The sequence below is a fragment of the Nyctibius grandis genome, chromosome 2 (genome assembly GCF_013368605.1).
Source record: "Nyctibius grandis isolate bNycGra1 chromosome 2, bNycGra1.pri, whole genome shotgun sequence".
Taxonomy (NCBI): domain Eukaryota; kingdom Metazoa; phylum Chordata; class Aves; order Nyctibiiformes; family Nyctibiidae; genus Nyctibius; species Nyctibius grandis.
In genome coordinates this window covers 117,680,949-117,703,085 of record NC_090659.1, presented here as the reverse complement: position 1 = coordinate 117,703,085, position 22,137 = coordinate 117,680,949, and the positions used below count along the sequence as shown (strand labels likewise).

Below are 22,137 nucleotides of genomic sequence, written 5' to 3'. Positions count from 1 at the left end.
CGCAACTAGAAGAGTATTTAACTTCCTCAAGCACCTCTGGCGTTAAAAACTTCAGTAGCTCACAAGACCTAAGGCTCTTTTTTTTTGGACTTGGTATCGCTAAGTGCATAAAACACTTCCAAATCCAAAAAAGTCCTAAATAATGTTACAAGCTGCCAGGAGAACACTGAGTGGCTATTTCTTTCCATGGCTCTTCTTTTCCCATAAATGGCTCTAAAGTAGCCATCCTAAGCCCCTAGGAAGACTGATGTCCTGTGGGTCATATGGAGCCAGATACACATTGATGCTTGTTAATTCAGGAGTATTACCACAACAAAATACAAATCCAAAGAACTTTGTTGGAGGACTTCAATGTAGAATTGACTGTTTGTTATTATGATTACATGGCTCCATAGTAAAATGGGTTCCCACTGTAGCTAGTGAAGTACAATGATAATAATAAAGAGAAACTCCCGTGAGGTCTGTTATGGGACCCCCGTGAGTGGCGGGCCTTGGACTTGTGAACTCCATATTCCCAAATGTCCTCAGGCTACTTCCCAATACAGACCAGCTCATCTTTTCTCAAAAGAAAAGAGAAAATCTGGATGAAGAAAAAGCTGCTGCCACAAAACAAAGAAACAAAAGGAAAACGGAAAACAGAAAAAGGCTTTTCTATCCCCGTTGTCATCATACTCATTTACCCATGCCAAATATAAAACAAGCCTGTCTGCAAACAACAGGCTACACAAAGCCAAACCACAACCAACTGCAACCCAGAAAATACCAGAAATGAGTATTTGGACTTGCATCCGCATGGTAAAAAAAAAGAGAACAAATGGAGTTTGATTACTTCAATTAACTACTGCCACACAATGCTTACAAAAGGACCTTATGGGTATGTTATATAAATGTTTGCTCTGAAGTGCTACGTTGTAATTTAAAGTCACATTTATAGCAAGACCAATACATCTCTTATCGTGTCATACAAAAAAGAACATTACAGCCAATCTCTTGACATTTTTCCACCCTGTTCTATGCACCACATTGTAATGCACTTCAAGGCTTAATACAGATTGTTTTTTCCCCAGCAAATCTTTGAATGCCTGAAAAGATTTTAATAATATTTTTCCATTATTAAAACATCTGGTCTGGAAAAGCAATAATTAGTGGTTATGGCTGACTGAAAGACTTGGCATGGCTTGTAATACCTGAAATGTCGGATCATACAGACCTCTGGGAAGTGTGACTGGAACTTGGGTTCCTCGGAACAAATTCTCATAAAGTTATTTTGTACAAAGGGTTCTGGTACTGGTAAGACCTCTGGGAAAGGCTCAGTAGTATAGTCAGGAAACATCTCTTCAAAAGCCTTTGGCACCGTCATATTCTCTCGCAGTGTTTTGTTAGGATTAAAGCAACCAGGAGGGTGTTCCTCTAAATTGGTCTGGTACTTGAGCACTCCCCTACAGAAAAATAAAAATAGCAAAGACAGTGGAGTAACAGTCAAAACCAAGCAACTTATCTTAATTCATAGAGGGTTTTAGAAAGCAGTCACATGGCTCATCTTCTGTAAGAATTTTTATTCCACTTGCTTTCAGGACTTTCAATGAGATCAAGCTTTGCAACAATAGAGCCCTCTGTCACTAGAGGCAAGGTTCAACTTTTCCAGCTCACTTGGCACTCCCCCACTGAACAGCCTCAAGCTTAATACTGCTTGAAAGGGGGAGATACTGTGGGAGCCTTGAAAAAAAATTAAATAATCTAGTTCAATCATACCCAGGCTGTTTCCACTCATCCTCCCTACAGTCAGAAAGCCTTGTTTTTTAAGGTAATCTGTAGCAGAAGTAGCCTAAGCTGCCAAATCATAAATTGCAGGAATGTTCCCGCTACTTGGTGTTTGTCAGGTTTGCACACAATGGTATAATTTCCTCCTTTGAATATCATCTTGTCAAATAGATAAAAGGAAAAAAGAAAGTCCTGCATGATAGCCAAGAAACCTTTCTTGCAAATTATTTTGCGGGGTCCATGCTTGCTTTTAAGCTGACGTTAAATTTAAAGTAAAATGAAGTGAGAACTTTGCAGCTGCAGCTAGAAACTATGAAGACAGAAGCAGAAACCTGAGAGAGTCTGGGATACCTGAACACATGAATGAATCACTGAAAACAGGGAAGAACCAATAATACTAGTAATAAAATTCCTCGGAAGTATGACTTCTCTCCAAATCTGGATTTGATGACAGTAAAACCACAAGGAGGAATATTTTAAAAAACAAAAGGCTAAATGACAGCTGTATAGGATGATGCTGGGTGGAAAATAAGGCACACTGACACGATGTCTGGTGAGACATGCCCTCTGAGCATTAGGCCACATGGTGAAGGCTCATCTCGAGTATACAATCAAATATAAGGACATATGATCCTCTCTCCTCTCCCCAACGTACACACACAGCAGTAGCGACAGAGTTTAATTCACAAGAAGAGATAGAAGTAGGACATCTGCAATATTCCCAACTTAAATGGGTTCCAACAGGCTACTGGCAACCTTCCCTACTGAAATGCAGTCCTGACAGCTAGTAACAAGCTTCCCACATGGTCCAGTGAATAATGTACAGCTTGGAAGCTAAACCCGCTCACTCTAAACTCCATGTCTGAGCCTGGGAGAATCACTTGGGAAGTGTCCGTGCACCAACACTCATGCTTCTGTTTGTATTTATTGCCCGATCATGCCTATTGTTTGCATCTGGCATCACTGTTGGTCATCGCATATTTCCAAAGTGACAGATACCCCTAGCATTATGTTAGTTCCCTGCTCCATAAATACTGCGGTGCCTCATGGATTTAGCTGGAACTCACAGCACATGCGATATTTTTCCAATCTTGTGTGCATGCCTGCCAGCTGCTCCCACAGCTTCTCTGTTCTCCGAACATCCCAAAAGAGGATTCAAAGTTTTCCTTCAGACATGAATAGATGAACTGCAAACATGAGCATCCCCTCCAGTGATCTCTAGTTTGTTTCAACTATTACAAACATGCTAACTGAGTGGCAAACTGGGATGACAAAGCTGCCTGTTAACAGCTGCGACGACTCCCATTTCTGAAGCTGTCAAGGAAAGACAAGTTGTCTTACACACCCAAGATCAGTTCACAGAAAGGTTGAGTTCTGCACAACTCTTAAGGAGCCTAAGATATATCCTCACATATTTATTCAGTACAACACTTGCATACATAAATTGGTGTGTGGATGTCAGTACGTAGGAGACACATCTTTAGCAAACCAAAATGGGAGAAACAAAAAGAGCAAGTCACAAGAATCACAGAATCACAGAATCAACCAGGTTGGAAGAGACCTCAGGGATCATCGAGTCCAACCATTGCCCTGACACCACCATGGCAACTAGACCATGGCACTAAGTGCCATGTCCATGTCCAGTCTTTTCTTAAACACATCCAGAGACGGTGACTCCACCACCTCCCTGGGCAGCCCATTCCAATGTCTAATAACCCTTTCTGTAAAGAAATTCTTCCTAATGTCCAACCTGAACCTCCCCTGGCAAAGCTTGAGCCTGTGTCCTCTTGTCCTATTGCTAGTTGCCCGGGAGAAGAGGCCGACTCCCACTTCACTACAACCTCCCTTCAGGTAGTTGTAGACTGCAATAAGGTCACCTCTGAGCCTCCTCTTCTCCAGGCTAAACAACCCCAGCTCCCTCAGCCGTTCCTCGTAGGTCAGACCCTCCAGACCCTTCACCAGCTTGGTCGCCCTCCTCTGGACTCGCTCCAACACCTCAACATCTTTCTTGAAGTGCGGGGCCCAGAACTGAACACAGTACTCAAGATGCGGCCTCACCAGTGCTGAGTAGAGAGGGACGATCACTTCCCTAGACCGGCTGGCTACACTATTCCTAATAGAGGCCAGGATGCCATTGGCCTTCTTGGCCACCTGGGCACACTGCTGGCTCATGTTTAGCCGGCTGTCGATCAGCACCCCCAGGTCTCTTTCCACTGGGCCGCTTTCTAACCACTCTTCCCCCAGCCTGTAGAGCTGCACGGGGTTGTTGTGGCCGAAGTGTAAGACCCGGCACTTGTTCTTGTTGAACCTCATGCCATTGGTCTCAGCCCATCTATCTAACCTGTCCAGATCCCTCTGTAGGGCCTTCCTACCCTCCAGCAGATCGACACTGCCACCCAGCTTGGTGTCATCTGCAAATTTACTGAGGGTGCACTCAATCCCTACGTCTAGATCATCTCTAAAGATATTGAACAGCACCGGCCCCAGAACTGAGCCCTGGGGAACACTGCTAGTGACCGGCCGCCAGTTGGACTTTGCCCCATTCACCACCACTCTCTGGGCTCGGCCATCCAGCCACTTTTTAACCCATTTAAGAGTCCACCCATCCAAGCCCCGGGCAGCCAGTTTGTCTAGGAGGATGCTGTGGGAGACAGTGTCGAACGCCTTACTGAAGTCTAGATAGACTACATCCACAGCCCTGCCCTCATCTACTAAGCGGGTCACTTGGTCATAGAAGGACATAGGAAGTGTCCTACTGGCTGAACAACACAGTATGCAGTGTATTTGCATGGGCATATATCAATCTCTGCTCCAATTTTCCACCCCCAAAATAGAGACAACATTCACTTCTGAAAAATATATCTCACTATTTCTTGAGATTTTTTATGATAAGCTAGAGGTCAACAGTTCTCAATATTTTTATAGGGAACTACACTGCTCCTATCTTCTCATCTATCTTCCACTGCTCAACTCAAGGTGAGTTGCTTGAGGGGTCTCCTAAAGGTCATTTTGTGGGTGGAATCTTAAGAATTTTCAGCCTTCAGAAGATAACTCTAGTGAATCTTGGATAACTCTAGTGACTCTTATTTTCATCTCCTATGAACCAGTATAATCCACCTAATTCCCAATGATACCAAATCTGGATCAGCTGAGGATTGGGCTCCAAATGTTTCATATGTTTTATAGCTCCTTATATTGGTACTAGAAACAGCAAGCTTCTGTTTTTACATATACTATTTTTTGCTGTTGCTATTACTAGTTTAAAATATAGATAAATTAATGTAGATATGCACCAAGCATTAAACCACTAAAATATTTGAAAGTCGTGTTGCAAGAAGTACAAGGTCAACGGAAGTCTTTAAGGATAATTCCCTGAAAGACTCACCTCTCCCCTAGGGTAGGGTTGAAAGAACAAACCAATAACACATGACAGATGAATCATGTCACTTTATATACTGCTGAGACGTGCTTGGCTACCTTGAAGAAGAGGATACTATAAGAATATACTTTTGAAACAAAACAAGAATCCAGGAATACTGTGGAAGTACTCAAAAGGAGAGACTCCCAAGACAGGTAAATTCTCACCCAATCTGCCTGCACAGTCCAGCCAAAGGAAACGCCTTGCTCTGTATAGTAACTAGCCATGTGTCTGCAAATCTCTAAGACATGACAGGTAGGAGTCACTTGGGCACCTAAGTGTGGGTGCCTAAGCTTCCTTTATTCTCAGAAGAGATCTTCTAATCAATATCATCAATGGAGCCCAGAAATCAATCCAGCTCACTTGAATGTAGATCTTTGTAGCAGCAGGTTAGCTGAAGCATTCTTGAGGCTCAATTAACTGCATTTATTAGAACTCATTAGACTATAGTGGGAGAAAGACACTTAGAACACATGTCGAGACCTACATTTAGGCATCTTAAACTTGAACTGACTCCCCCTCTCCATGACACATTCTTCTCCCACTTTTAACTGACACTCAGTTCTTTTAGATTTGCACTGAATGACTTTCCAATTCAATACTAAGGAGGCTGTGTACAAGATGACTGTTTAACACTTGATGTATTCCTGCAGCCTTGGTTTGCGAACTTATCCAACTAGACTTCTTCCTTCATGAAGTGGCAACATGGTTAGGAAGACAATGGGCAAAGGATAATATAGTGAATGAGATGAATTAAACTGGACATGAAAAATACTCTGAAGGCAATCACTGGAACAGATTGCCTAAGGGAGTTAGAGGATCTCAGTCATATTTTCAAGAAGTTAGACAAACACCTGTCAAGAATAATTTAGCAAAAGTTCATCCTGCCCCAGGATGGGGAGAACAGGTTAGATCCATCTTCCCCAGCTATTAACAAGAGCTATGCCACAGTAAAAAAACCAAAATAAAACAAAACACACAAAACCAGAGAACTGGAATTGTGTCCAGGAGTTTCAGTTGTTTTGAACTCATTATTTCAGTTCAACAGATCTCAAGCTGCGTTTGTTTTGTTCAACAACATTTTCCTACCGTGATCTTGCTAGGCCTAATTACCTTTCATTGTTTACTTTAGGCAGCAGCACTGAGTGTCACACAGACATTCCAGCACCCCATGCTTCAGTAGAAGTTTGATGACATGGACAAATAAACCTCATTCAAATACATCTTCTCTTCCCTATACTAATCTCTGCACCTACATCCACAAAGGAAACTTCAGAGACGCTAATGGACCAGATTTGCACGTGGCGTAACTTGTGAAAGCTGCTTTACTTTGCGGTAGAGCTGGGCTTGTTTGTGCCAGATACAGACCTGACCATCAGCTTCATGATACATGAACACTGGTCTGATGTTTGTGAAATTAAGAAGAAAAACTAGTAAATTTTGAAGCATAGCAGTGAGAGAGAGATAATTAGAGAGAGGCTGTTCCTTCCCTCTCCTTAGGAGTCAAAATGGAAGGTATAGAGGAAAGAGAAAGGGATGAGCAACTTTGCTTCACATTCTCCTCTAAGCAGCCAGGTAAGAGTGGGCAGAAAAGGAATAATAATATTTTCTTGATTTACCACTAGACACTGGTAAAATGGACAAGGAATAAACTTGAAAGTGAAGAAGTTTGTGCTAGCTGGCTGTAGTAACACACATTACTCCAAGCTAAACCTTTATTTAAACAATAACCTGTTGAAAAACTGAAGAGGATAGTGTGTTGTCAAGAAGTTGGTCCACTGTGCACAAGTGAGCTTGGGAAAGGCAGCAATTAAGGGAATTGCTCTTTCTGGTTGTGTTTCAGGAAAAGGGACAGTGTTTTCCATTTACTTACCCAGAAACATGCAGCATCAGCAGCATATAGAAGACAAAGAAAAGGTTGTGTGTATACCAGAAGATGTCATAGTTTGAAACCCTGAAAAGAATAAACCATGGTTCAATGCTGTTTCACTCAGATGGAATCACTGCTAATTAAAAGCAGATCCGTGCACACAGGGCGTCATTATACACCACGTAGTCATGTAGAATAGTCAAAGCCCAGTATGTACTCCTACAGGCACACTGTACTTGCAAGCAATTAAGTGTGAACAGGTGACTGGCACAGAAGTAAAAGCTGGGAAAGAGAGATGAAGAACATAGAAGTACAGAGCCAGCTGAAGAACTCTGCCTAAATTAGCAGAATTCACTGCTTTCGTAGGTCCTACTTAGTCCCTATCAGATCCTTATAGCTAGAATAGTTCTTCAGTCTCCAAGTTCAAAACTCAATCTCTTTATAGTGAGTGCTTCCTTGCATTATCCCAGCCCCGATACAGGACTGCAGCGTTTAATGCGTCACTACTGGTACAACATACAAACAGGAAGCGTAGATAGCAGCAGAAGGGCTGGTGGGAAAGGTAAAAGAAACTTGTGAGGGTATGGAGTGAAAGGAGATACAGGAGGAAAGGGAATTAGAGCAAGGAGGAAACAAGAGGACAGGTAGGAGAATTTTCAGGGTAGGAGGCCACATATGGCAGGCCTCTAGGACTGGTGGTCTTGGGAGGAACAAGAAGAACTTTACCACGGTGAGGATCAGGAGAGGTGAAGGGGAAAGAGGACTTCCTTTCATCAGTAATTTCTTAAGTAATGTAAAAAGAACCAAGACCAAAGAAAATACTCATCTGGAACTGTTTTCTGTTAAGCCTGTTTGTTTTTTTTTCTTGAGTAAAATACTCACCAAAAACCAACAACAACCAAATGGTTAAGAAAATACTCTACTTCATAGCACACAAACACACCTCTCACACCACGCAGCATGGTAGGAGAGTCCCTTCCAAAACCAAAAAACCTACCCCCATTCATATGCCAAAACAATTATTAAATAAAAAAACACCTTAACTGTGAGAACATAGTTTAAGAAGCTACTCCTCTGACATAGCTCACTTTTTTAAGAATTTTTCCCCTCCTACAGTCTTTTACATAAACAGCTAACTGCCCTTGCTTCAATACATCTGAAACGTATGCTGCATTTGTTTCTGTCAATACAGGACTCAGTTGCTTTCTTTCTCAAGACAGAAAAAATAATTTTGAGATTCTGAGGGCCACCAAAATAAAACCCAAGCAATGGCAGTTCTAAGGAACCCTGCAACAGTAAGGGGCTCTGAAACCTCCCTTTCACCCTGCCATCCTTCCCCCATTCAGCACCACGCTAACACTTTTTCCTCCTTCAGGCTGCTCAAACCATTTCTAACTACCCACACCCTGGTAGGCATTTCCATGCAGTCACTCAGCAGTATCTGTAAGGCATTGTGGGAGTGAACACCAGTAAGATGAAAGTAAAGGCTGATGGTGTGAGGAGTGGAAGCACAATGAGAAGGCACAAAGAGAATTTACCCACATACCTGAAACAGGTCTTGGAGCTCTGGTTTAATTTTGTATCTTGCCACAATACCAAAAGCTGCACACTGAATTCTTTTTTATTGGATCTTGAGCACTTTTTTCACAATGCACCAATTTTTCAAAAATTCAGTGATGGAAAGTCAATCTCAGCTTCTGACATGTTGTTTTCAACAGCTAATTATTATTACTGGTTAAAGTTACTATACCCTTCTTGTCTGAATAAGTCTAAACATCAGCTTCCAGCCAGCTGAGCATTTTATTCTTCTTTCAGCATTCCTGCTGATACCTCTACCATAAAATCCTGCTTCCTCACATGTATCAAGTTCCTCTAAATGTAATCAAGTCTTCTCAACTTCACCTCCTTAGACTAAAGGGATGGAGATCCTTGAACCTCTTACCATGAAGCATATTTTCCAACATTTTAATAATTATATATTTCTTACTTGTATCTTTCTTAAACTGTGTGTCCTACAGATACATACAGCATTCTAATATACTTCATAATCTTCCTACTGCTACATATATATTTTTAGAGTTCTTCAGAACATTTATTACTTTCTTTACCTTCTTCTTAGGGCATAAAATAGATATTAGTCACAGAACGAATGCATTTCTTAGGCACTCAAAGTCCTGAAAATTCAAGATCAAGTTGAATATTTAATTTTGGTTAACCTACTTTAGAATTTTGCAGGTGAAGACCTGCAAGAGTTAACTTACTGAGAAATGTAAGGGGACATTGTTGTACTTTAAAGGGACACAGCAAGCACTACAGTATTGGAAAAGTATTTTTAACCCTGTTGCAGCTAGTTTTGAAAAGGAAGATGGTAGAAGATGAAATTGAAGACTGGAATAATTGGTTACAAAAAGAGATGGCACTGGAGCAGCTTATATTTTAATATTCCTTTAAACATATGATTTCCAAAGTCACTAGTAGCTGTGTTCAATGGAAATACTCTTGAACAACACTCATTTGAAAGTTAGCAGAAATGTCAACATTTATTGGATTTATTGTCAAGGATTTATTTATTGGATTTATTGTCAAGGATTTATTGTATATTCTAATAACTTTGTAACCCTTCCAACAAACAACTACTGAACTAAAAATGTTGGTCTAATTCTCAGGTACGACATAGCAAAAATTTAGAAAATTTTTCAAACAATACTCACTTTCCCCCTTTAAAACATCAGCAGCTAATTCAATCCTAATACTTATTTACACAGTCTACTGAACAAGTAAAGGCATGAAAATAGCAGAATAATCACGCATAGAAAAATTTCAGGAAGAACATACGAAGGAAGAAATGATTAAGCAGGTCAGTGTGCAAGAGCAGATTAGGGCTGAAATCCAAGAGAATATAATAGTCTCTGAAACACTTTTTTAAAAGCTCAGTTTCTGATAGGCAGTGAACATTTACAATTAATTTTGCTAAGACTATTGCATGACCTTAGCTGTCTTAAGGCACATGAGAATCCACAGGGAAAGAGATTGGAAAGGGACAGAAAGATGCACATGGAAGCTTGTTTCCTTAGGAAAACACACTATAAAGACAAGCTTGAGCCATATGCCTGAGGGAGAAGCCAGGATAAGATTTCTAAATAAGAATTATTGCTAGAGTAACAGGAGATGCAGATGATCTCTTAAGGGCTTTGATTCTGCTGGCTAGATGGCAGAAAGTTGGGAAAGCACTTGCACTTACAGTAATTGAAGAAGGAAATAACAAGCATGTAACTTGGAAAGATGGAAACCTTTTTTGCATGAACTGCTAAATTATTATTTCCAAGAATATGTTTGCAACTACATATATTTTCCTAAGTTTCCCAATCACTAATAAATGGTCTTCTTTTTTTTTTTTTTTTTTTTTTTCTAATTTATCATGGCCTTGGAGAAAACAGGACTTTGTTCTGGCTCAGTGCTACAGAGTGAAGTAATTGTTTCATTTTTCCATCTTCCCAAAACTGGCTTTCTCTTGCAAGTAGAGCCATCTGTGTGGACTATGTAATGTGCAGCCATGTCTGACACCTTGTGCAGCAGTCTTATCCTGTACTGCTGTAGCCTACAGCTCCTCACAAAGGTCTCAGTCCTGGAATTATCTTTGTCTACAAAAAGTGCACAAGTATTTGCTGAACTACTTTCTTGAATCAGCACCTGATAACATTGCTACTCAGGAAAGACAGATTAGTTCAACAAAGTTCAAAACCACATATCTATCTCACATCGGTGGAGCACCATTTATGTTTGATGATATGGATTTAAAATACCCTTCAGTGTTTGCTGAATCGAGATGATGCATTCACATAATCAGTCTTTGAATTCACCACAGACTGCTATAAAAATCAAGGGGGTTTTTGCACCCTTCACTTGCAGAATCCAAGCCTTAAAAAAGCTACAATGTTGGGCCAGATCCTGCAAGGTACCAGTCACTCAAATGTACTATAATATGTGTTCAGTAATGTTGGTGCAGAATGTGAACCCACTGGAGGACCAAACCTTTAGAAATCCCAGCAGCTACTCTGAGCCAATACTGCATCGCTGTTTCAAAAGTATTATCTACACTAAAAAGACTGTACCTGACAATTAGAAGCAGAGCTTTAAAAAAGCAACATTCTACCTAAGTAGCACAGTTCTGTTTCAGTTTTCTTCGTTGTTTTTTTTCCTGTTGCTGTTTTTTTTTACATTTTGTTGTTACAATTAATTGGTGAAAATAATTAAGATAATCATCTTATTTTACTTCCAGTGGACTTAATTTATGCATTGGACAGAACATTCCATATGCTTAGTTTACTGCCTCCCTGTACAAACAGGAAAAAAAGTACTATTTGAATTTTTAAAGGTCTAGATTTTTAACTGAGCACATTCCTCAATGTTTTTCTCTGAAGGCAATTTAATCGGGTTATGTAATTTTTTGAATACAAAATTCACTGTGCTAATTTACCTGCAAGCTAGTAAAAAAAAAAATAGGGCAAGAAAACTGGAACTTTTAACACTTTTTTAAATACTTCTTGCCTCATATTGCATTTACTCTTCATTCCCTCTAATCAGCATGAGAATATGATTACTCAAACAGCATTTTTCAGCATAATGATCAGATTGTGTCTTACCTGATGGCATATGTAGAAGCTGTACACATTAGGAATAATACTAACACCATAATGACTCCAGTCAGACCTGGAACTAAAACAGACATAAGATATTTGAACTGTGAAGAGGTATACTTGTCTCCTAGGATCTTTTAAGGAAGTGGAAGTTATTAGACATACAAATCATGACTCAATCACTCTTGCATGTGTTTATCTCTTGAAGACAATTCATGTATCAAACTAGACAGGAAAGAAGAGCTTTTGTGTTATTTCCCACCTTCCCAGAGAAAATTGCTTTTTATTGCATTTCACTATGCATCACTAATTTCCTATTAGTCTTTGCTCCTGTAATCTCTTGCTCACAACATTTGTTTCTAAGCAGGTGACCAAGAACAAATCCTGTCTCTCTGTTTATTTGTAAGACTGATTGTACAAGTTTCCATCTCTCTTTTATATTCCAAACCCTAAACTCTGTTAAACACAACAATTAAAAACCTGGTCAGGGACAGAATTTCGAGCAAATCAATTTCTATGCAAGCTGTCACTACAATTGTTTGCCAACCCATTTCATCCTGGAATGAGAAAGAGCCTGAAATTACTCTCCATGGCATTGTATCATACTTGAAATTGTTGCCCGTAGAGCAAGGTCTGTGAGAGTGATCTACAGCCAGCATTTGAGAAGGAAAGGTTAAAAACATTAAGGATTGGACTCATCTGCTCAAATGCAAACTCCTATATTAGAACTAGTCTATCCTTGGCTCCTTTTTAAGTCAAAGGAGAGAAACAAGTATTTCTATGGCATGATTCATGTCATCCTAAAGTAGAATCCTGCCCGTAAACTACAGTAAACCATCAGCTTAAGATAGATTGGAAAAATCCCAACCAAAGTTACTGCTTTTTCTGAGCACCTTATCTTCAAAATTCCCATCCCAGGAATTAAGACTCTGAAAGAAGAAATAAGAACCTAAAATCCATGAAGCATTACATCAAAACATTTTACTTTTCAAAGAGTGAAAGTTTTTGAGCATAGTCCCTGGTCACCCTAAAAGCCGTGTGGTTGGATGTAAAAAAAGTCCGTCAGGCCAATCACCAATCATAAAGCTAGATAAGTGCCGTTTTAGTGTCAGAATATAAGCATCCCAACTTGCTTTCATGGATGTAAATGGCAAAACCACAGATTTTAACGGTCCAGGATCTTTTACAGTATCACATCCTAATGACAAGAACAAGCTAATTTTAAAAATAATGGCTTGTGATTTTAGACTCTTTAGTGATAAAGGGACAGTTTCAAATCTTTTTATAAACTTCTCAATATCCACTTGCTGACAAGTCTGATACCCAAAATCTGCTAAATCCCAAATCACTCCTCAGTTTTACAAACTGTAGGAAAAATCCTGGTCCTATATCAATGGAAGTTTTGACATGGGCTGCATAAGAAAGATAATTTCATCCCTTCCTGGAAAGTTTACAATTAAAAGCAGTTGCAATAAAAAATGTGCATTCTTTCCATTGCTTCCTTCTTCATTTCTTCTTTCCTAATCTAATTTGATATGTAGTGTGCAATCAGTCTTCCTGCTGACACAAATACTTCCAATTCAATTGCAGTACAGTGCTTGATCCAGCTTCCTACATTGTCATTCAAGCCACTGGTCACGTTTTACATCCAGTTCTTCAATTCTCTTCTCCATCAAACTGCAAACACGAAGTCACTCACAACCTTGCCCCAATTCATCAGTGCATTTTCAGTGTTTCCTCTCTTCCCTGTCCCTCTCTCTCTTTTCCTCAACTAACTATAATCTTGAATACTTGTTCCTCCCACAGCTAACCTCACACCCTTATGCAACGAGGTTCTTTCTTGGACTGATCTGAGAAGCCATCACACTATAAATCCTTCAAACTCCTTATTCCTTCTCTTCACTGTGTTAAAAAAATCAGCCAATAAATCTAGTTCTGAACTGTGTGGGAAGAGACCATTTTTTTTTGCGTATTTGTACAGCTCCCAGTGCAGCAAAATCTTGGTCCCTGTCTGGGCACTCCCACAGCACAAATAATAAATGTTAATTACCAGTTGTTAGGATGGGGAGTGAACTGAGTAATTTTAAATTTAAGATTACTTGGAATCACTGTTTTTTGCAAAAATGTGCCCAAACTGGAAAGGTGTCCCTGCCCATGGCAGGGGGGTTGGAACTAGATGATCTTTAGGGTCCCTTCCAACCTAAACCATTCTATGATTCTATGAACTTTAGAAAATGCAGTATTTTCCTGGCTGTCAGAGGGCAAAAGGACTTCCACCTTGCAGCTCCTCTGTTCAACTAGAGGTCTCAAGGTGTCCCCAGAAGCTGGGACAATATTTGATGGGGCCTCTACACTGGTTCTCCACCCCAAGTCCTTCTCCTTCATCCAAGATATTAAATATAATCCTGAGCTGCTTGTTCTGATTCTCCCTCCACATCTTTAAATCCCTCCTCCATCAGTTACCCTCTTTCAAGCCTCCACCGCTGATTCACCAGCTACACCAGTTACTCAACCTACTTCCAGTTAGCAGTTAACTTGTACCTCAATTTCTATCATTTCACTTTCTCACTTCCTCTCCTCTAAACCGACCTAAACCTTGCTTAGGTTTTTTGGAAAGCCTGTCCCCACAGGCTGTCAATTCTAGTAAATGTATTGGAATTGACAAGTCTAGAAACCCATTTATTGCTGTCCAGATTGATTCCTTTGGACCTTGCCCTAAATGCTGCCAAGTTGGGATTTTTGCATTTGATCTAAATATGAGTGAAAAAGAGATGACCTCAGAAAGGACTTTTACCTGCTTTGGCTTGTGCCTACCCCTCCACACCCAGATGTTGCTGCCTTCTGAATTCCTGCACCAAAAATGTCTTTGCTTGTTTATTCTTTATGAGCGCTGAAGCCTGATTCCTGTGTAACAGTTTAGATTGCTCTGAAGTCAAGCCAACCCTTAAATAAACCAGTTGAAGCAAGAAGACCACTTTTTTGTTGTGTTTCTTTTTCTAGAAATTGGATCATTTAGGAATTTGGTTTTAATATTATGCAGAATCTCTGTTTGAAATTGATGATTTTCCACTGACTCATCTGTACAGCAACAGCTTTGAAGATGCTGCTCATCCTACTACAGGGCTTATGTAACTTATCTCTCCTGACTATTGGAAAAACAAACCCAGGTTATATTAACACAAATAACACTTCTCAACCTAGCTGAAATACAACAAATGCAGCACGCAAACACAGGATCAAAATGTTTTGTCTGAAGTGTGATGACGAGAAGCAGCAAACTTTCTCATTCAGTTTTGCAACACTTACCAGTAGCAAAAAGCAGTTTCCTCGGGTCCTGAAAAACAGACAGGCCAAAAAAGAGTCAACATGTATGATTTTATATCTATATGAATAATGTAATAATAATAAGTAGTTCACAAAGCTCACACGCTCGATGGCATAAGTAATCCCTAAATCTGGATGTACGAATGGATTTGGTATTTGGTAGCAGTTTACACTGACTGCAATTCAACGTAAACTAAACCTTTAGCCTTTGCATTCCCCCAGTGAAGACAATTCTGATCTGTTATGAAAAATTGGGATCCAGACAATTTTACAGATAATTATTTTTAAAAGCCTAACTTTACTCAGTTACCTCATACAGAGGGGAGCAGAAGAGAGAGAGATTTTGAATTTAAATGGAAGACAAGTGGTGAGCATTTTACTGCCAGTTGCATCACCAAGAGATTTGCGGTGGACTCTAGTGAAGCAGGACTGAACACAAAGGAGCTGACAATACAAGGCCAGATGTTCCTGTGTCCTTCACCACATGCGAAAGGAAGAGAGAATACATCAACCTCGCAGGAAACTGCCTCACTCCCCCTAAGTCCTACACCTCGTGAGGTTTTGTCTTTGAGAAAAACTTTTTTTTTTAAACTTGCACTAAAATGCAGTAAGGGGAGGTGAGCAGTTTTCATACAGGTCATGAAAAACGGAGTGTCCCTCTCTGTGACCTTGTCTGCATAGAAGCGTGCGCACGCCTGTACAGAAGATGATGGTAGCATCCAGGCTGCCCATCACAGTTAAAAAACAGGTTTAAGTGGAATTCAAGCACAAAGGTTCAAGAGCTACTAGAGTACCTAAAATCCATGCAGTTTTGATCCTAGAGTTACTAAAAACTTGTTATCATCTCCATTTTTTATTGCAAAATTCCTAAGGCTGCTTAGTACAGGCTGCCATGCACACCCTGGCACATTCTCGCCTGAGACAAGCTCCTGCTAATGTTCCTGATGAGGCTAAGTCTATTAGACCACTCCTAACACATGCAGACACTTGAGTTCAATCCAGAACCTCAGCACAATAGTTGGTGTTGGCATGTCTGTCTGCCATAGAATAGCTCGATGATTAGGTCATTCACCCAGGGAGTGGAAGACCTTGGTTGTTGGTCCTTATGAGCCTGGGCTGAGTCAAGCTCTCCTTTTCCAGGAAAGGATGCAGCTGGGATAGGGTCATTCTAAATCTTTCCTAATGAAGTTGGTAGAAAAGAAATGCAGACTTGAGACTAGAATGAATATAAACAAGAACGAACTTGATTGTAGCCCAAAGAAGAAAGAGTCCTGGACTCTGGTCTCACTCCTAAAATCTGCAAACATCTCTCCAGCACCAAATGCACAAACAAGCACCCGAAGGAGGGACTAGAACTGTGGTATGCCTTCAAGAGATCCACACCACAGTCAGAGAAGTCATGCAAATGAAGTATTTCATAAGTAGAAATCAGCTCCCAGTCCAATTCCTGCAGATAACTAATTCTACTCTTAGCATATATACTACAGTTCCCACTGCAGTTTAAAAATGCAAAATCAGTCTCAAATCTCACTCTTCTCAAATCCCCAGTACATGTCACATAGCACTATATTATAAATATTGCAAATGCAGACTGTATTTTCCCAAAAGAGCTGCAGAAGTGTCTCAATTGGGCCCACCCAAGGAACAGAGAAAAGCAGAAGAAGAATAGAACAGACTATTTCAGTTGGAAAGAACCTACAACAATCGTCTAGTCCAACAGCCTGACCAACTCAGGGCTGACCAAAAGTTAAAGCATGTTGTTGAGAAGCAAGAGAACAGGACACAAGGTGAAAGGACTTGATGACAGCATTCTCCAGCTCATAATCCAATAGGTCTGAGTTCTGCTGGCTTAAACAAAGTCTTAATACATGCTTTGTCCAGAGAAGGAAATAAAATCCACAGCAATCCACATGATGGTGAGTTTTCAATGCACAATATCAGCAGCACTGTATAGATCATAGGATGGATCATACAATGGAATTGGATATACAAATAATCATATATTTAAATTATTTATTTAAAAGCAAAATATAAAAGGACAGCTGGCTCACCTCACCACGATAGTTCGCTGCATTTAATGCCAGAAAGTCTTCATTGTAGTTCTCAGAGAAGTTAAGAGCATTCACCAGATGAGCAGCAACATGTAAGACTAAAAAAAAAAAAAAAAAACCAGAGTAAAGCCGAGATTCGTAAACAAGAGGTAGATGTGCCTCTGAAGTAAAGTGGCTACCCAGATGTCAAGCTATAATCGCATCACCTGCATGAGTAGAATCAGGGACTAAGGAATTACTTTTCTGAAGTAAATCAAGTTATAGATATTCATGGCAGAAAGCCATATGTTTTTAAGATTTTTTAACATTACAGCAATCATTTCCATATTGCAATGCTTCAGCTGGGAGACAACATTCAAAGGTGTCCATCAAAGAATGTTTCTTCTTCAACAAATTGGGTATCTGCCTCCACTGCTCCCTCTTCTGCAGACAAGCTTGTAGCATCCTGCTTCTTCACTCAAATTCCTCAGGCACAATGGAAACTTATAATGGCAGATTTTGACCTCATCTCATATACCCATACTTTTAGAAACTGGCATTTTAAGGAAAGGCGCAGCATTAGAATGTAATCTCATGTGGCAGGAACAGAATAGCTAGCAGAATCACAACCCTGAACTTCAGGAGGGCCAACTTTGGCCTTTTCAAGCAATTGCTAGGGGAAATCCCATGGGACAGGGTACTAGAAGGTAAGGGGGCTCAAGATAGTTGGTTAGCATTCAAGGACTGCTTCTTCCGAGCTCAAGATCAGAGCATCCCAGCAGGTAGGAAGTCAAGGAAGGGTACCAGGAGACCTGCATGGTTAAACAGGGAACTGCTGGGCAAACTCAAGTGGAAGAAGAGGGTGTACAGATCATGGAAGGAGGGGCTGGCCACTTGGGAGGAATAGAAGTCTGTTGTCAGAGGATGTAGGGAGGCAACTAGGAAAGCTAAGGCCTCCTTGGAATTAAACCTTGCAAGAGAGGTCAAGGACAACAGAAAGGGCTTCTTCAAATACATTGCAGGTAAAGCCAACACTAGAGGCAATGTAGGCCCACTGATGAATGAGGTGGGGGTCCTGGAGACAGAGGATAAAAAGAAGGCGGAGTTACTGAATGCCTTCTTTGCCTCTGTCTATACTGTTGGAGGCTGTCCTGAGGAGCCCCGGACCCCTGAGGCCTCAGAAGAAGTCAGGATAGAGGAGGAATCTGTCTTGGTTGATGAGGGCTGGGTCAGGGACCAATTAAGCAACCTGGACATCCATAAATCCATGGGCCCTGATGGGATGCACCCGCGGGTGCTGAGGGAGCTGGCGGAAGTCATTGCTAGGCCACTCTCCATCATCTTTGCTAAGTCGTGGGCAACGGGAGAGGTGCCTGAGGACTGGAGGAAAGCGAATGTCACTCCAGTCTTCAAAAAGGGCAAGAAGGAGGACCCAGGTAACTATAGACCGGTCAGCCTCACCTCCATCCCTGGAAAGGTGATGGAGCAACTTGTTCTTGGTGCTGTCTCTAGGCACATCAAGGATAGGGGGATCATTAGGGGCACTCAGCATGGCTTCACCAACGGGAAGTCATGCTCAACCAACTTGATAGCCTTTTATGAGGATGTTACCCGGTGGATAGATGATGGTAAAGCTGTGGATGTGGTCTATCTCGATTTCAGTAAAGCGTTTGACACGGGCTCCCACAGCATCCTCGCAGCTAAACTGGGGAAGTGTGGTCTGGATGATCGGGTAGTGAGGTGGATTGTGAACTGGCTGAAGGAAAGAAGCCAGAGAGTAGTGGTCAGTGGGACAGAGTCCAGTTGGAGGTCTGTGTCTAGCGGAGTCCCGCAAGGGTCGGTTCTGGGACCAGTTCTATTCAATATATTCATTAATGACTTGGATGAGGGATTAGAGTGCGCTGTCAGCAAGTTCGTTGATGACACAAAACTGGGAGGAGCGGATGACACAACGGAAGGCTGCGCAGCCATTCAGAGAGACCTGGACAGGCTGGAGAGTTGGGCGGGGAGAAATTTAATGAAATATAACAAGGGCAAGTGTAGAGTCCTGCATCTGGGCAAGAACAACCCCATGTACCAGTACAAGTTGGGGGCAGAGCTGTTGGAGAGCAGCGTAGGGGAAAGGGACCTGGGGGTCCTAGTGGACAGCAGGATGACCATGAGCCAGCAGTGTGCCCTTGTGGCCAAGAAGGCCAATGGCATCCTGGGGTGTATTAGAAGGGGTGTGGTTAGCAGGTCAAGAGAGGTTCTCCTCCCCCTCTACTCTGCCCTGGTGAGGCCGCATCTGGAGTATTGTGTCCAGTTCTGGGCCCCTCAGTTCAAGAAGGACAGGGAACTGCTAGAGAGAGTCCAGCGCAGAGCCACGAAGATGATTAAGGGAGTGGAACATCTCCCTTCTGAGGAGAGGCTGAGGGAGCTGGCTCTCTTTAGCTTAGAGAAGAGGAGACTGAGGGGTGACCTCATGAATGGTTATAAATATGGAAAGGGCAAGTGTCAAGAGGATGGAGCCAGGCTCTTCTCAGTGACATCCCTTGACAGGACAAGGGGCAATGGGTGCAAGCTGGAACACAGGAGGTTCCACTTAAATTTGAGGAAAAACTTCTTTACGGTGAGGGTGACCGAACACTGGAACAGGCTGCCCAGAGAGGTTGTGGAGTCTCCTTCTCTGGAGACATTCAAAACCCGCCTGGCCGCGTTCCTGTGTGATATGGTCTAGGCAATCCTGCCCCGGCAGGGGGATTGGACTAGATGATCTTTCGAGGTCCCTTCCAATCCCTGACATTCTGTGATTCTGTGATTCTGTGTAAGCACATGTGCTTAAAGGAAAAATAAACCAAAACCCACACACATCTGAGAAAGCATTCACAACTTAAGGCAGGCAAGTACAGAGCAAGACTACCCCCAAATGTACTGTACAAGAAAAAACACAAAATACTGCTTTAATGTGCTTCCCAAACAAGCTGCTGCTCAGCACAGTAAGATCTCACCTGAAAAGATGCATATTGTAACACCACACGTCACATGGAAAGTTTTACTTTTATCTAGTAGCCTTCTGGTTTTCCTGCTGGCAACCTAATAAGAGAAGAATTCAAGCAATCTGTCTTCTAAAACAAAGGAAAGAAAAAAATGCTAACAGCAACTGAGCTGGTATAATAGCAACTTCTGCTTTTAGTAGGTTTAACACCCTTGCAAGCACAGTACCTAAATTTAAAGACTACAGGGTTATGCCAATGAGCCAATTATGAGGTCCTAATGAAGAAATTACAGTTGCATCTGTATTACACACATGTCAAGAGCACATAAAGCAATGTCCCTTCTGGCATTAAAATTTAGAAATTCCAGCACTAATTCTTGCAGGCATCACTGACTCTTTTGTGAGCAGGATCAGAGGTAAAGAGATCTATGTATATTTGCACACATTTATGCATCTATAGGCATCAGATCTTATAGGTACTGCCACACAATGAACAGAACTCATCCGTTCAATTTGCAACCATCTAGAAAACACAGACATTCCTCAAAAGCATTACTTATACTTCTGCCAAAGCAACTGGTGAATCACAAACAAGCTAAACTATTGTTTATTGAATACTGATACAGAAAATAAACCCTCTTAGTACCATCAGAACTCTTTTTCTCTCCCATGATAACGAATATATCAGGTTGGCTATTTTTATTTAAAGTTCTGTCATCTCCAGCAGGACACTTCTGGTCATGCAGAGATGAAGTTCTTTTTGCTCTGTTGAATTCTACCAGGAAGCACTAGAGAGGACACAGATGCCTTTTATATTAGAGTTGGGAAAGAAGGAGGAGACTTCTTCTCGTTACAGTTCCACAGCAAGTCCATCCTTCAAAAATGCCTTGAAGAAACCTTCCTCACAACAAGTCCAAGCAAACCAGACAATGACAGCCAAGGCACTGTCTTCAAAGTGGTCATGACTCTCGGCTGAATGATACTTGCACCATGCAGGCACATACTGTATAATAAACAGAGATATAACAGGCTTTTTCCTATTATTTTTAGACTAAAAAGAGACCAGGGCCCTCTTCTTCTCAACCGCTGCATTCTGAGGACAGTACTTACCTTCTGAGTCCCTCGAAGGAAGGCCAAGAGAACACGGCACATTGGTAGAAGGACCAGGCAGCAGTTGAGATTGAGGACAGATGCTGAAGCTCTGCTAACACACAATCCTAGCTGAACAAAGATAGCAAGAGTTAGACTACAGGGAGAAAAGACGATCTAATGGTTCAGGTGTCAGTATTCAATTTCCTTTTCTTTGCTGTTTCCACAGTCTCTTGACTCATCAGAATAGTGGAGTTTCATGATGTTTTACATGTACTGGAAAAACCACTGTACACACAGCATGCTATCCTGTTCTCCGAGGGAAACAGCTCTCACCTTTGCATCAAAAAATTATTCAAAATTAATTTTGTCAGCAATAATGTCAGCAAATGACAACTGTATACTGAAAGAACCAATATCCTCATCAGTGCTCAAAGCTACATGGAACAAAACATACCTGAGACAACAATAAGCATCCACTGAGAAATTACCTGAAAGCTTCAACAGACATAATTAAATAAGAAAGAGGAATAAAATACTATGAAGACACTAGACAGCCACTTAAGCAAAATCTAACAATTTTCTGGTAAACAAGCCAGAAAAAGATGTAAAAAAAAAAATATTGATTCAATTAAATTGAAACGATAATTTTGTTTCAAGGACTGTTATGGAATTGTTACAGAAATCCCCATCCATTCACCCCATACAGTGCTATATTTGGACCTAAAGAAAGTAGGTTTTCTTCATTTTAAGTACTCAATAGCTGGAAACTGTAATGAAAACTAATTTCACTAATGCTTTCACTGGTAAATTTGGAACTTACATAATTAGAACAAAAACACTTGTCAAATAAATGAACAAAGCACACATTAATGTCATAACCCTGTATTTTTTAATCTTATTATATTCTCTCATTCATTTATGATTTTTAAGAAGTTAGCAAAATGTCATTGTTCTCCTAGTTATTAGGTTGAATTACCATTTTACTAGCTTATATAAAAGATGCTTTTAGACCGCCAACAGATTTCTGGAAG

The 22,137-nt window shown here is 41.0% G+C and overlaps 1 protein-coding gene across 2 annotated transcripts in view; it reads right to left on the bottom strand.

Moving 5' to 3' along the window:
• The window catches only part of NOX4 (NADPH oxidase 4), a 116,064-nt gene that overhangs the window by 78,926 nt on the left and 15,001 nt on the right, over positions 1-22,137 (bottom strand). Inside the window, exons 3-9 of one of the 2 annotated variants that reach the window (XM_068422814.1) lie at positions 21,125-21,235; positions 20,028-20,112; positions 17,062-17,159; positions 14,993-15,020; positions 11,693-11,765; positions 7,053-7,133; positions 1,211-1,439 (exon numbers count right to left, since the gene is read on the bottom strand). In XM_068422814.1, the coding sequence (XP_068278915.1) occupies positions 1,211-1,439; positions 7,053-7,133; positions 11,693-11,765; positions 14,993-15,020; positions 17,062-17,159; positions 20,028-20,112; positions 21,125-21,235 (705 nt within the window). Of the gene's footprint in view, positions 1-1,210; positions 1,440-7,052; positions 7,134-11,692; positions 11,766-14,992; positions 15,021-17,061; positions 17,160-20,027; positions 20,113-21,124; positions 21,236-22,137 lie in introns of those variants that run through there. The other variant, XM_068422805.1, reaches the window with a different exon arrangement.